We start from the raw sequence: 16,344 nt of genomic DNA, 5'->3' as shown, positions 1-16,344 counted from the left end.
CGTTGGGCTAGAAAGTTAGGGCTTGAGTAATGTTCCCAGTCTATATTCGGGTAGTTGAAGTCACCCAATATGATGGTGTTTGAAGATGCATTTATACCTCCAGTGTCTTCAGGAAGGCTGTGTGGGGTTCCTGAGTTTGAGAGGGTGGCCTGTAGCATGCTACAATTTGTAGAGCAGTTTTGCCTATGGTTAGTTGCACCTGGATGGTTTCCAAGCTTCGTTGCCACCAACCTGGAGGTGTGGGTATCCTTTATGAATATGGATACACCCTCCTTCTGTGGTGTGGTCCGGTTTTGGGGCCGGAACGCATGATATGAGGTAAACCTAATAGTGCCGGGTGCTCTCAGGAGCCTTGAACCAGGTTTCAGTTACAGCACAGACATCGATGTTCTCCATACTGAGAAGGGCCTCGAGTGTGTGCATTTTGAGATTTAGACTTCTGGCATTGAGCAGCATTACCCTCAGTTTCTTCCCATTTTTGTTTTCTAGGGTGGTAGGTTTAGAATTTGAGCCTTGCCTAAAAAAGGCACTATGGGGGTGGCAAGAGCCTTAGCCAATATCTGGAATCCCAGGGTGACAGGTGCAAGCCGCCCTCAGGAGCAGCGTGGCTTGTCAAGCATGTAATCCCAGGCAGACAGACACTGGATCCCAGGCAGACAGACACTGGATCCCCTTTGAATGACACCAGACATTAAGCCAATTGTTAAAGCTGATCATCTTGTCTCTATATTGTGGCATCATTCTTGGTGAAGGAAGGATACTGCTCAGGGTTAGGGTCATACCTGCCTGGGCTACATAATCAGAGAGCTCCTCTATGTCTCTTTCATGTAGTCCAGGGAGGTACGCCCCAGGTCGCTCACACCAGCATGGACAATGACCGTGTCATATGTGTAGTTGCCGTGGAGTGACCCGAGTGCTTGGGTTATGTGGCGGATTCTAGCGCCGGTAGGCAGCTTACTGTGACCCTCTCCTTGTTCAGCCTGGTGAGTGGGACGTCAGTGTGTCTGACTATGGAGTCACCTATGACAAGTATGTTTGGTGTTGTATTTGGCCTTAAGGGCTGTGACTGCTTTGCACACTGCTTTTGTGGTTTATGTGTTGCTTGTGGGGTGTCTTGAGGTAGCAGTTGTTTGGGTGTCTGCTTTGGAGGCCTCTGCTGTTTAGGTAAATTTTTACTCAGAGCCTCCGAGTATGTCTTTGTGTGTTTATGTGTTTGATTCAGTGGAGTGGTAGCATTATCTGAGGCTGGTTTTGTGGTGTGTGTAGTTGCCTTCTCCTCCTGTCTGGTCTTGCCAGTCCTGAGTTGAGAGAGCTCAGCCTCCAGTTTGGCTAAATAGCTGCATCTCTCGCAAGTATTTGTGTTATGTGGGAGGAGGAGTGGGTTGTCTGTGTACATGAGGCAATTATAACACTGCCTCAAGATTCCCAGATTTACCAGCTGGACCGGAGAGGAGATTGACAACTGACCTTTGGACATGCTAGAATAATATTGGGAAATCCTTAATTGAAAACAAGGGCCAGTGGGGAGTGAGGGTGTAGTGCTTTTAATTTTTAGTGCCGACTTATATAATTGCTTTAGTGAGCAAGTGCCAGGTAACTTGAGTGCAATGTGTTACAAGTAACTAAATGCAAAAACGACAAACAGTAACTTTCTTTCAAGTGAAACAAGGAAATAAGTACAGTAAGCAATGCAGATATCACTAGTGATCCACAGAAGCGCTGAGAAGTTGCGTATTAGGTGGAATTAGCTTCCAGGGAAATAACAAGCAAACAAACAAGCATATAAACAAAGCTAGATTCAGCAGGCCTGGATCTAGTCTATGCTAGAGCAAACAAGGTGTACCAATTTCAGTAAGATACAGTTCAAATATTCAGGCACTATAAACCTTTAACCAGAAATTCCCAGCTCAGAAGGGCAGAGTCCAGCCTCTTCTCCCACAAGAGTGCAGACCACAAACCTTCTTAATGTAAAATAACTGGCCTGAAGCCCAAGTGCCTAAACCAGAACTAATACACTTGGACACTGGGCTCTCAATCAGCAGTTCCCAACTTAGAAGGATGAAAGCTACCTGTCCTGCCACCACAGTGCTTGCCACAAACCTTCCTAATGTAAAACAACTGGTCTGAAGCCCTAGTGCTTAATCCAAAAGACTTGAATGATAGCTACACTTTAATCAAGTTACAACCAAGCAGTAATAAATACCATTGAATACTTTAGAGAATGTCTGGATTAGTGCTCAAGTTACACAAACAAAGCTAGATCCAGCAGGCCCGAATCCAGTCTATGCCACAGCAGACAAGGCGCACCAACTTCAGTAAGAAACAGTTCAGATATGCATGCTCTATAAGCCTTTAACCAGAAATTCCCACCTCAGAAGGGCAGAGTCCAGCCTCTCCTCCCACAAGAGTGCAGACCACGAACCCTCTTAATGTAAAATAACTGGCTTGAAAGCCCAAGTGCTTAAACTAGAATTAATACACTTTTAGAATAACAGACACTGAGCCCTCAATGAGCAGTTCTCAACCTAGAAGGATGTAAGCTACCTGTTCTGCCACAACAGTGCAGACCACAAACCCTCTCAGTGCAAAACAACTAACTGGTCCGAAGCCCAAGTGTTTAAACCAAAAGGCTTAGAATGAGTTACACCAAGCAGTAATAAATACAATTGAGTATTTTAAGATGATGCAAAAGTAAAAAGAAGTAGGTAGAAACACAAGTACAGTAAAAGCAGATGAAATTTATTTTTTTTTTTTTTTTTTTTTTTCTGAACAAGTGCTGAGATCAAAGAAACAGATTTGAGTGCTGAAACTAGAAAACTGGCTAGTTATAAGAAAAAAAAAACAAGCTAGAAGGCTTCCTCAAACACAGAAGGGCTTGGGGGCTCAGAAGCCTACAAATAGTCTGTACCACTTAACAAGAAAGGCAGGAAATAAGTTTTTTTTTTTTTTTTTTTTTTTCTATTTCCCAGATGCTCTCTTTGTACACAGTAGGAGTGCCTGAAATCAGAATATGATCTCACTGCACTCAGTTGAGTGAGCAAATGAGATGGGCCCAGAGGCAGGCTGAGGGGCGGGCAGTTTCAATGCCACTAAGATTAACACCAAAACAAAAACAGGGTGGGTGGGAAAAACTGAAGAGCAGAATAACTTCAGTTAAAAATTCCTTCAACACTCCTTCATACACAGTTTAAATCAAGTTAAATACTGTATTTTTTAAAAAAAAAAAAGTGCAGATAAAGGTACTTAAATTCTCTTATACGTCCAGTTGAATATAACCAAGTTCTAGCTGGCCAAGCTGAGGTTTTAAAGCAGGAATTATTTCACATGCACCAGTTTTGAGCTTTTGCACTCTCCCATTCATAAGGAATACTGCAGCAGTAAATGTAAGGATATAGTACAGTTGTGTAAAATCTTACCATAACAGTAGATGTCCTTGCCTTCACCGTTGCAGAACTCACCCCCCCCCCCCGCTCCATCCCCCTGGTATTTTCCTCTTCCTGGCTGTGCAGATTCTCCTTGGTTTCCTTGGACTGCTGTTCCTACTGGGGCAATCTGTTCTGAGGACGGTATGCCTGAATGTGACCTTTATGCCCTACCTTACGCAAGGACTTAGCAGGTGACTTCAGCATACCTTAAAGCAACAGTAGAATTTTGTAAACTGGCCGGACGGAGGGCTTCACAGCAGGGAATCCCATTCGTAAGGAATACTGCATAAGTGAAGGCAAGGACATCTACAGTTATGGTACGATTTTACACAACTGTACTTCTTTACATAATTGTATCACATTTTGCTCCACATTTTCAATTTATAAAATCTAGAAAGGACGGATACTCCACTTATGAATCACATAAATTGTACTTTTACAGTAAATATAATGGCATCCTAACCTGTACTCTAACTACATAGACTATAACCATGGCTGGAGGACAGAAAAATCCTAATCGTATTAGCATAGTATTCAAGCACAAGAATAGTCTTACAATCCACAAACTAAGCCTGTATAACTAGATGGGTGCTCTCAAATTTATCCAGGGACCAATAGGCCACAGACATTAGACTAAAATAGTCTTGAAATGCCTGTGAATCATTCCTCATCATTACACTATAGAAAAACAAGCAGCATTCCACTCAACTAGGATGACAAACACAACCCAACTACAAACATTACTTGTGTGAAATAATATATCTACTTTACTTGTCTTTCTTTTCCTCCTAAAATAAATTATGCTACTATTACCACTCACACTTCTACACAAGCACTCATTCTAAAGGCAGCTGTTACCTGTTCATTCTAAAATATACACCAAAAAACAAAACCAGAATTAAACAACTCAGATATATCCAAAATGTACTGTAGAAATCTAACACCGGCATAAACTTAAAAATCACGTCTACAATGTGAGGGCATTCACCCTAACCCAGGATTTCTCATACATTATACTGCTTTCAGCAATCTTAATAAACCTTTTGTGGTTAGACCTACTAGAGAAAAACAAAATCATATAAATGCTATTCGTATCAGGTATAATACAACACCTGCAAAGCTGGGTACCTCCATACACCCCTGACTTAATTGCAGTAATAGAAACCTGACTTAAAATTTCACAAAAAAAGACAAGAAATACTGCCTTCTATCTACAGCATTATCCATAATGATCACACTAATAAGAGATGATGGTAAAACCATTAAGTATACAAAAGCTTTTAAGCTTGTTGCGCACTCAACACAAAAACAAACATACTAGAAGCTACACTTAAATTTAACTTACAAAATATGTATTGCAACACTCTATAAACATCCTAGTTCATATAAATTGGCCTCAGAGAACATATTATCCTGGTTAATATAAATATACTTCTTGAAACAGTAATCTGAGGTTACCTTGAAGTTTCCTTATAAAATGATTCACACCACTATGAGCCTATATGGATTGACACAGCTAATACACATAACCACAAAGACAGATAAAGTTACTGAAGAATAAAATGCTTTGGATTGGATACAAACAGGCCACAGCAAAATTACTTGTGCAGGAACTATGTCAAATGGCATTAGTGATCATAACCCAGTCTTTGCCACATGGGAACACCAAAATGTGAAGAAACATCCAATGTAAAATAGTGAAAAATACAATCAAATTCAATAAGGAAACCTTCCTGCCTATCCTTAGGCAAAGCAAAGGGGAAGCATTAAAATGTTACCTTTAGATGACATAGTATCTCATATGAACAAACCTATCTCCATAAACTCCCTTGCATCTCAGTGCAGGAAAAGAATCAAATTAAATCCTGTAACATGGTTTACACCAAACACAAAAGTACAACTACTTTATTAAAATAGGTACTTGGTATAAATGGCAAACAATCTAAAACACTTCTTGTGAAACCAAGCTAAGAATACCATCTTAAAAGGTAAATGAATACTCATTTAATGTGACTTATTTTGAAGATCTGGGGTGATTTAACATGAAAACTTGGGAACTTACGGATGGAAGCTAAGATTCGCTCTCCTTCACAAATCTCAACCTGCTCAAGCTAATCCCTTCCCTATTTGTTCTGTTTAAGGACTATGATCCATGTTGGTTTAGCTTGGATTGGGCTACTACCGGACCTACTTGAAAATGTCGACTTATCAGAACATCAACATTCACAACAGCAAGACCACAACGTTGAAACTTCTGAAAGCCAAACTCTCGGAACGTCGCAAGGTAATTCTGGAAACTAACCACTGAACCACCAACAACAAATACGAACAGAATCAACTAAAACGCACCAATGTGGAGGGCTTCGCCCCCGCACACCCCGAAGGCTGTGCCCCACCCCCCACTCCCACTAACTAAAAATACCAACTCTGAGATCACACTACAGTTGATAACAAGGCAAAGGTCACCATGGTGGCCCTGCGGTTATTTTCCCCGGACTTAACTTGCAAAGTTACGAAAGTTTGGCTTTCTGAAGTTTCAACTTTGTGGTCTCACTGTTGTGAATGTCAATGTTCTGGTAAGTCAATGTTTTCAAGGGGATACCCTACTACCACCACTTGGGACCATAACTCTCAACTGTACAGATTTTCACCTCGTATGTTTGATCTGTTTCTCATAAAATTCGCGATTTTCTGATAAACCCTTGACAAATAAAATCAGTAATTAAAGACAGCTATCTGAGCTTCAGACTTCATATCCTTCGGAAAATGCACTACAACACAACAACCATTTATTTTAGCAACTTTCAAAGCTTATAAGAGCAATATTTAAAATGTGTCCCTATTTTGGGGCCTTTGTTCCCCCATTATTTTTGGCTTTGCCCAGATTTCCTGTCCGAAGAGGTTGAGAGGTATGCTTCAGACTTTGATTTTTACAGGTATAAAATACAAAGGAGAAGTTACACTGTCCTTGTGAAACAAGCCCGGAACCACTTAATAATAGCTTGAGCCAACACTTGGTATTTGCATTCTCAAAAATGCATGAAGATGTACAGACTGCTGAATGCAACATAGGTGCAAGAAAATAATGTGAAACACTCGGGTCACTCCACGGCAAGTACAAATATGACACAGTCATTGTCCATGCTGGTGTGAACGACCTGAGACGTCCCTCCCTGGACTACATGAAAAGAGACAGAGGAGCTCTCTGATTATGTAGCCCAGGCAGGTATGACCCTAACCCTGAGCAGTATCCTTCCTTCACCAAGAATGATGCCACAATAGAGACAAGATGATCAGCTTTAACAATTAGCTTAATGTCTGGTGTCATTCAAAGGGGATCCACTGTCTGTCTGCCTGGGATGACATGCTTGACAAGCCACGCTGCTTCGCAAGGGACGGCTTGCACCTGTCACCCCTGGGATTCCGGATATTGGCCAAGGCTCTTGCCACCCCCATAGTGCCTTTTTTAGGCAAGGCTCAAATTCTAAACCTACCACCCTAGAAAACAAAAATGGGAAGAAACTGAGGGTAATGCTGCTCAATGCCAGAAGTCTAAATCTCAAAATGCACACACTCGAGGCCCTTCTCAGTATGGAGAACATCGATGTCTGTGCTGTAACTGAAACCTGGTTCAAGGCTCCTGAGAGCACCCCGGCACTATTAGGTTTTACCTCATATCATGCATTCTGGCCCCAAAACCCGGACCACACCACAAAAGGAGGGGGTGTATCCATATTCATAAAGGATACCCACACCTCCAGGTTGGTGGCAATGCCTAAGCTCGGAAACCATCCAGGTGCAACTAACCATAGGCAAAACTGCTCTACAAATTGTAGCATGCTACAGGCCACCCTCTCAAACTCAGGAACCCCACACAGCCTTCCTGAAGACACTGGAGGGTATAAATGCATCTCCAAACACCATCATATTGGGTGACTTCAACTACCCGAATATAGACTGGGAACATTACTCAAGCACTAACTTTCTAGCCCAACGGTTCCTGGAGTTCATAAATTCAAATGCCATGGAACATATAGTCACTGTTCCCACGAGAGGAGAAAATATACTAGATCTCATTGTCACAAACATGGGGACAAAATGCTCCACACCGGAAGTATATCCCTCATTGGTGAGATCTGATCATAAACTAATCTCACTGGAAATCCACATCCCGCCCCCACCCCAAACAAAAAAGACCATAGTGAAGAACTTCTCTAAAGAAAACTTCACACTACTCAAGACTGGTGTGGTATCCTTCAAGGCCCCTGAGCCAGTGGAAACCACAACCCAAGCTGCGGAAGCCCTTACAAATGCCTTCTATGAACACCTCCAGGACTGCATGGATCAGGCAATCCCAAATAAAACCAAGACTCTTTCCACAAAGGGCAAACGTCCAGTCTGGTGGACCCCAGCCATTAACAAACTTTACAATAAGAGGAGAAAGCTATTACATGATAGAACAAAATCCATAAAAGGGAAGTCACCCCTGATCATTATTAGTAAAAAAATACGAGCACTCATAAAATCAACTAAAGCCAATTTTGAAAGAAAAATTGCCATGGATTCAAAGGACAATCATAAGGCCTTTTTCAGCTATGTTAGGAACCTGGGTGGAAACTCCCAGATATGCTCAGAATTAGTCCAAAATGATACAAAAATCACTGAACCCATAGACATTGCCAACATACCCCCCTCTCCCCCCCCTAAAGGAGAGATAACTATCCCAGCCGAGTGTAGCCTCCCGGACATCTCAAATGCGCAGATGAAAGCTGCTCTCTCTAAAGTTAAAAACACAGCATCAATGGGACCGGATGGTGTCCCCGGCTGTGTGCTACACGAGCTAAATGAGGAATTAAACCCGCACATAAGGCAGCTGTTTAATCTCAGCCTTACCACAGGATACGTGCCCAAAGAGTGGCGTACGGTAACTGTGGTCCCACTCCACAAAGGCGGCGCCTCTACGGACCCTGGTAATTACCGCCCATAAGCTTAACAAGTCTAGTCTGCAAAGCTATGGAGAGGATCATAATGGAGCTCATAAACAAAGATATAGGGGACTTGCAGACATTGGACCCGACCCAGTTTGGCTTTGTCAAAGGAAGATCATGCCTTTGAACTTGGTCGACTTCTTCAAACAGTCACCAAGGCTATTGATGAGGGCAAGGCAGTCCATACAGCCTACCTTGCCCTGGAAAGGGTTTCCAACACAATACCCCACTCGGGTATTGTAGAAAAACTTACCAGCTTAAATGTAAACCCATATGTCACAAGATGGGTTGCAAACTGGCTTAAGGACAGAACCCACAGGGTTAGAGTTGCTGGCGCTGTGTCAGACTCCAAGCCGGTCACAAGTGGTGTCCCACAGGGCTCGGTCCTTGGCCCCCTATTGTTTGGCATCTACTTCTCAGAAGTACAGGCCAACATGGGAGGACTTTGGCTGACAAAGTTTGCAGACGACTGCAAACTGGGCCATAGTGGAAAGTGCATCGGACACGGATATCCTTCAGAAGGGACTCACGGAAACAGATAGCTGGTGCCAGAGCCATGGCCTGAAGTTAAACGCCAAAAAATGTATTGTCATACCCTTCGGGAAAAACAAGGTAACCCCAAGCTACCATATAGGTGGCAATCCACTAAGCACAGAAGAGGTTATCAGGGACCTGGGGACCCAGGTTGACAGTGGCCTTTCTTTGACACTCACGTTGCTAAAGTGGTTAGAAAGACCTTCTACATTGCCCACCTGATCATGAAGGGATTCACATCCAGATCTAGTGAGGTCATTGTTCCCCTGTACTCTTCACTTATCAGACCAATGATAGAGTACAATGCCCCATTCGGGATGTATCTCACCCGACATCTGCAGCAATTGGAGAGACCCCAAAAGTTCCTCACCAAAAGGATAAAGGGACTCCAAAATCTGTCATATGCTGCCAGATTGAAGAAACTCCAGCTCTATTCAGTCGCATACAGTCTGCTCAGAGGTGACATGTGCCTGACATACAAGGCCATGTCCAACCCGGAATTAATGGACATGCTCCACCTCAAAAAATCCAAATCCACCAAAAAGTACAGTTTTGTACCTACCATAAATGTAGATGTTCGAGGATCTCCATTGCTGCAGTCCTGACTAATGGGTACTCCGCTGCCCTCCATCGGCCCGAATACCAAAGGGCTAGATCTGGCGCCGGTCATGGCGCCCGAGACTGACGTGGTGTCAGTATAAATGCGCATGACCGACGCCATAACTTTAGTCTTTCTTGCCTCAGATGTCAGAATGCAAAAATAAACACCACCCAAAACCCCAATCTAAAAAGAAAAAGGGGAAGGAGGGAGGATTGGACTGCAGCAATGGAGATCCTCGAACATCTACATTTATGGTAGGTACAAAACTGTACTATGTTCGCTGCCTCCCATTGCTGCAGTCCTGACTAATGGGTAGAATCCCAGAGCCACGGAAAAAACAAAGGGAGGTCGGACAACTAAATAGCCTGAGGAGCTGCAGACATGCCCTGTAAGACTGCAGTGGCAAACCCAGCCCTAGACGTAGAATAAAGAGGCAAATGATAATGCTTCATAAAGGTATGTACAGAACTCCAGGTAGCTGCCTCTAGAATGTCTTTAGTAGCTACCCCTCTTAAAAAAGCAGTAGATGTGGCCGTAGCCCTAGTAGAATGAGGCCTGATCCCAACTGGAACCTCTTTACCATGATGAGAAGAACAAAAAGCAATACAATGGCCAATCCACTTGGAAATAGTTTGTTTCGAGACAGCCTTTCCACGGGAAGTCACAGCAAACGAAACAAACAACTGATGAGAACTTCTGAACTCTTTGGTTCTGAACAAATAATATCGTAACTGCCTATGTACATCCAAAGAATGCAAAACTTTTTCCCCTTCAGTTTGGGGGTCAGCATAAAAAGTAGGCAAATGTATAGACTGGTTCAATGCCACATTAGAAACCACTTTAGGCAGAAAAGTAGGATTAGTACGTAAGGAAACTCTGTCCCTCCGTGGGGGTCTTATATTCTTTGCCCCTCTAAGAAATTGTTTAAGCAATGGATGTGAAAATAAAGGAGGGTCACCAGCATAGTGATCAGAAATAGCTGCAGCATGCACTTTAATAGAAGAGAAAGACAAACCCTTGTCCAATAACATAGTCAAATATTGCAATGTACAACTCAAATCAGGCAATGTGACCTCAAAGCCTTTAGCTGAACTCCAAAGAAAAAATCTCTTCCATTTATCAGCATAAACTTTTCGAGTACTAGGACGCCTGGCTTCCAAAAGAACATCCAAAACTTGTTGAGGGAGCTGAAGGCCCTCATTCTCTAAAACTGAATGTGCCAGGCTGTCAGGTGCAGGGATCGCACCCTGACATTGAGAAAATGATTGATTTCTTGAGACAATAAGTGAGGAATCCGTGGTAATGGCCAAGGGGCCTCCTGAATTAAACTCCTCAACAGAGGGCACCAATGCTGACGAGGCCAATCCGGTGCTATAAGGATCATGCACGGTTTGTCCCTCCTGACTTTCAACAGGACTTTTGGAAGAAGAGGCAGAGGAGGAAAGGCATACACGTGAAGGTTGCTCCAACTGAAGGATAGTGCATCTATTTTCCAGGCTTTCGGATGAAACAGCCTTGTGCAAAACAGAGGTAGTTGGAAATTCAGAGGAGAAGCGAACAGATCTATGTCTGGAGTTCCCCAAGCCATGGTCAACTGACGAAACACCTGAGGATCCAACTTCCATTCGTGAGGATCCACCATTTGTCTGCTCAGAACATCTGCTAACGAATTTTGTTCCTGGCAGAAACTGTGCTCGAAGAGTGATGTGCAGACCCAAAGCAGTTTCCCATAACAGCATTGCTTGTCTGCAAAGAGGGTAAGAATGAGTTCCCCCCTGCTTGTTGATGTACCACATGACAGTTGTGTTGTCTGTTCGAACCAACACCAGTCCCGGCGAAGCAGATCCTTGAATGCTTTTAAGGCAAATTGAACTGCCAGCATCTCCTTCATATTGATATGCAAGTGAAGCAACTCCGGGGCCAAAGGTCTTGAATCCATTTTCCTTTGAAATGAGCACCCCAGGCTGACTCGAGGCGCCTGTCGTTAATATCTGACTTGCCTCTGGTTGGGTCACAGAGAGTCCCTTGTTTAGGTGACATTCCTGAGCCCACCACACAAATTCCTTCTGGATGCAAGGAAGAATCAATGACAGTGTCCAAATCGTGGCTGTGTTGAGTCCAAACGCTTTTGAGATACCATTGTAGCTTCCGTGATATGCAGTTTGGCATTGGGAAGTACTAGAATGCAAGATGCCATGAACCCCAAGGCTTGAAGGACTGTCCTTGCAGTCAGCCTGGACAGGACTGATAGCTGTAGGAAGTACTGGTGAAGATTTCTTTGTTTGTCCGGGGTAAGAAATGCCATCTGAGTCGCTGTATTCAGACTCACACCCAGAAAACACATCTCTCGTGAGGGTACTAGACTGGACTTTATTTCGCTCACAGAATACCCCACGCATCAAAACTGTCATCACACACTGCAGATGTCGAAGTAGGTCGCTTGTCTTGAGCCAGTATCAAACAATCGTCCAGATAGGGATAAATCTGAATTCCCCGTAGTCTGAGAAAAGCTATTACTGGAGCCAGGACTTTCGTGAATACCCTGGGCGCAGTAGATAAGCCAAAGGGCAATGCAGAGAACTGATAATGCAAATTCCCAGTCCGAAACCTCAGGAATTTCCTGCAACTGGGCCTGATAGGAATGTGAAGATAGGCCTCCTTGAGATCCAAAGTCACCATCCAGTGATCCCTGCCCAGCATAGGCAACAGCTGTTGCAGTGTTAACATCTTGAATTTCGGAATTTCTAGAAAGGTGTTTAGAATGGATAAATCCAGAATGGGCCTCCAAGTATTTCCTTTCTTTGGCACTAAGAAAAGACGGGAATAAAACCCTGTGCCCCTTTCCGCCGAAGGAACTTCCTGTATTGCCCCCAACTGGAGCAGAGAAGAAATCTGTGCCTGTGCTTCCAATTTTTGCTGATGAGGCACATCCGGCATACCGCTGAAAGGCGGGAAAGTGTGAAAATAAAATTTGTAGCCTCGAGTTACAATGTCCAACACCCATTTGTCCTGGGTAACCAAATGCCAATTTCCGCTGAAAAGTCCCAGTTTTCCCAGAGGAGCTGCCAGCAAAGCAGAGTCCGCAGCCAAGACACAGGTCATTGGGTCTGCTTCAAAGGACTGACCCTTGCCCTCCCCAGCAGAAGGGGTAGAGGAACTCAAAGACCTAGAAGTAACAGGGCCCTGAAAGGAAGCCCTACCTCTACTACGCCTCGACTTGCCTCTAGAATGAAAATCCGAAGAGGGAAAAGACCATCCCTTAGCAGGCCAATTCCTATTGAATATAGGAGGCTGAACCTGTAAAAATTCCTTCACTGTCTGCATAGATTTAGCTTTTTCCTCCATTTTTTTCAAAACTAATTCCACAGGAGGGCCAAAAAGAACATCAGACTGCAAAGGAGCATCCATAATATGAGCTTTAACATGCTCCGACAAGGACTGATCTTTAAGCCAGGCATGCCTGCGAACAACAGAACTAGTAGCAGCCACCCTGGAAGAAGCTTGTAAAGCATCAAAACCACACTGCAGAGAATGCTTCCCAACCTGGTCTGAAGCATGCACCAAATCCTGAAGCTCCTTACAGTCAATACCTTCAGCTAAAGCATCCACTTTACATTTCAATTGACTTAACAAAAAATTCTGATACTTGAGCATATGAAACTGACAATTCAAAGCCCTCATAGCCAAAGTAGAAGAGGTATACAGTTTTTTACCCCACCTATCCAGGGCCCTAGCATCTTTGTCCAGAGGAACTGGATTCTTAACCACAGAGGCCTTAACCTTGGGGCCTTGAGAAATAGTTTCAGGATCAGCCCTAGGGCTCTTAAACAAGTACTTGTGAGCTTCTGGAACCCTGTAGTATCTATCTGGTTTAACAGGGGCAGGAGGCAGAGAATCCGGGTTAAGGGCAGCCTCAGAAAACATATCCTGAACAACATCCAGTACAGGAGGAATAGCCAAGGGCCTGTGCTGAGGCAAAACAAAAATTCTCTCAGCCTTTACGAGAATCAGAATAATCCTGGCCTCCCATTTGAAATGTTCCTCATGGAATGCAAAGTTTCAGAGAAAGAAAAATCTTCTGGAGGGGACGAGAGGGAGAAGCATCCTCAGCCTCCGAATCAGAATAGGGAGGGAAATCCTGAAGGTTTTCCACAGAGGAATCAGACTCAATGGAAGACTGAACCAAACCCTCCAACTCTCTCTCTACCCTGGGCCTCTTCTGAGGGGGAGGCATGGAACCCCTAATTAAAGAAATCAAATCTTCAGCCATCTTCAGCATGTGCTTCCTAGGAGCTGGACCCTGGGGAAAAGCACCAGGGGCAGATTTGGACTTAGAATGGCCTTTGCCTAGAGAAGGAGGAGGCTTAACCACCCTACGAGGGGAGGGAGCCACAGACAACAGAGGAGCACCCTCAACCTGGCCTAACAAAGGAGAAGCCACCCCCTGTAGTAACAAAGGCTCCCCTTGACACTCAGGCACACCGTCAGAAAGAGCCACTGAAGCAGCCAGTGGTTCAACAGGACCGACGTCCGGAGCGGACGCCCCATCCTGCTTGGACCGCAAAGACTTTTCTTTGCGCTTCCTAGAAGAGCCAGTCGTCGGAGAATCCGACGGCATGTTGTAATTACAACGGTTACCAAACACCAGCCTAGCACAGTCCAACCGACGCTTAATAGCACGCTTATTAAAAGTAGCACAAAAGCGACACCCAACAACGCCGTGCTCAGGCCCTAAACAAGGGACGCAGAGTGAATGGTAAGCCCTATGAGGAATCTGTTTCACAAGAAATACAGTTATTAACTTTTTCTGACATCCGACAAAACTGAGACAAGAAAAAGACAAAAAATAAAATGTCCCCAATGGGGTACTTAGCCAAACTTGGTCTCCGGTCTGAAACTCGAAAACCGACAATTCCAGAACGCCGAATGGCACTTGCAAATTCTGCTTCTGCTCAGGACAATGCGGCAAGAAAGACTGAAGTTATGGCGTCGGTCATGCGCATTTATACTGACACCACGTCAGTCTCGGGCGCCATGACCGACGCCAGATCTAGCCCTTTGGTATTCGGGCCGATGGAGGGCAGCGGAGTACCCATTAGTCAGGACTGCAGCAATGGGAGACGACGAACATCCACTAGAGCAAGCGACTTAAACCTTAGCACGGATATAAATAGGACGTGCTGGAGGGATAGATTTATCACTCAGAGACTCCCTATGCTGTGGAATAAAATCCCGGTCCATGTGAGGCAGAGCACCTCGCTGACTCTGTTCAAGAGAAATCTAGACCTGTGGATGGGAGATCGTAGGTTTACCCCGGGAATCATCTCTGTGTCACTGCTGGACAGAGGCAAAACAAACTAATGGGCACAGTATTTTTTTCATATAAGGGTGGCGAAGCCACAAAAATTTGGGCTAGGCTTATAAATGCCTTAGGGCAGATAGCCTAGTATAAACCTATGATTAACCGTGTGTGTTGGGAGGGTGGCCTAATGGTTAAGGTGTTTGCCTTACAAACACAAGGTCCAAAGTTTGGGTCTCACAAGGGATAACTGGCTAGGCTTAAAATGGCTCGCAAGGGCAGTTAGCTTAGTACTAATATATGAACTTATGAAAACAAACTAGCATACAGTGTTGAGAGACAGACAGCGCAGTGAAACGATGCTTAAGAGGCACACAAATCATAAACATAAAATTTACTTCACACACCTTTAAACGGAAAAATCATACAAAAAGTGATAAAGTTTATAGAACGCATTACAATTTTAATTTGTGTGTACTGTTTCTTTTGTAACAGTTCTCATCCTGCCTCCCTCCCTATGATATAAGGAATAAAAAGTTATGATATAAGCAATACAAAGTTATGATAACGCAAACCTGATTAGTTCTCGCTTGCGTTTGTCCGTGAGCTCTACTCTCCGCATCCTCCTGACTCTCGGACTGTGTCTCCGGTGGTCTGGTGTACCTAGCAGAAAATTCCTTCCAAGACTGATCATTTCCATCAACATCAGCAGATCGTTCTCTGTTTAAAGAGGCACTACAGCCGCAGCTAACATCTTTACTGAACTCAGATTTACAAACTCCAGCATCACTGCATGACTCTTCCGTTTCAGTTTGAAGAAAATCGCAATAACAACCATAAGCTAAAAGGACTATAAAAAAGAATACGCACATAACGACAACGCATCTCCTTAAACTAAAAAGTTTAGAAACAAGTATTACACAATACTTCCAACTGCAAGAAGCCATACTATAAAAGTCACGTGATCAGTCAGCTGTCCTTGTTACAGTAAGGAAAATATTTTTTTCTTGAATCCCGTGTCTTTCAGGTGTGAAATTAGTTTTAGGTTGGTAGTTTCTATTTTGTAACGGGTAGGAAAATATAATTCACACTCTTACCCGTAAGTGAAGAAATGGGCAGGCGACGCGAGTTGCTTTACTTATAGTGGTATATATTTCAGATTACATGTTCAGGAGAGAAAACAGTAAATAAAATATTTGGGCGACTGCGCTCTTTTGACTACTAGCGCTCTCTTTTTTTATTTATATATAGGGTGTGTGTGTAAGAGAGAAAGATGACTCTCAGCTGTCCCTCCTTTTGGATCATATTTTTGCCCTGACCCTCGTTAAAAAAACATTATAGTCCGTGATGTCATTCTTTTTTCTAATCCACAGAAAATAATAATAAAATTGGCCCCGATTTGGGATTTTATTTTTAACTCTCCCATTATTTTTTACTTTGTCCAGAAGTCTTAGAGACCTGGGTACACAGGTCGACAGCAACCTTACCTTTGATCAC

General features: G+C 43.7%; 1 protein-coding gene across 1 annotated transcript in view; it reads right to left on the bottom strand.

The window, feature by feature from the left end:
• Nucleotides 1-15,822, bottom strand: part of SUMF1 (sulfatase modifying factor 1) — a 1,255,299-nt gene extending 1,239,477 nt beyond the window's left edge. Inside the window, exon 1 of the mRNA XM_044076406.1 lies at nucleotides 15,423-15,822. Within this exon, the coding sequence (XP_043932341.1) occupies nucleotides 15,423-15,794 (372 nt within the window). The 5' untranslated portion in view covers nucleotides 15,795-15,822. The remainder of the gene's footprint in view (nucleotides 1-15,422) is intronic.
• Between the last annotated feature and the right edge of the window lie 522 nt (nucleotides 15,823-16,344).

Source organism: Protopterus annectens, chromosome 7.part0 (genome assembly GCF_019279795.1).
Source record: "Protopterus annectens isolate FY-2018-M chromosome 7.part0, PAN1.0, whole genome shotgun sequence".
Taxonomy (NCBI): domain Eukaryota; kingdom Metazoa; phylum Chordata; order Ceratodontiformes; family Protopteridae; genus Protopterus; species Protopterus annectens.
This window is presented reverse-complemented; position numbering and strand designations above follow the sequence as displayed.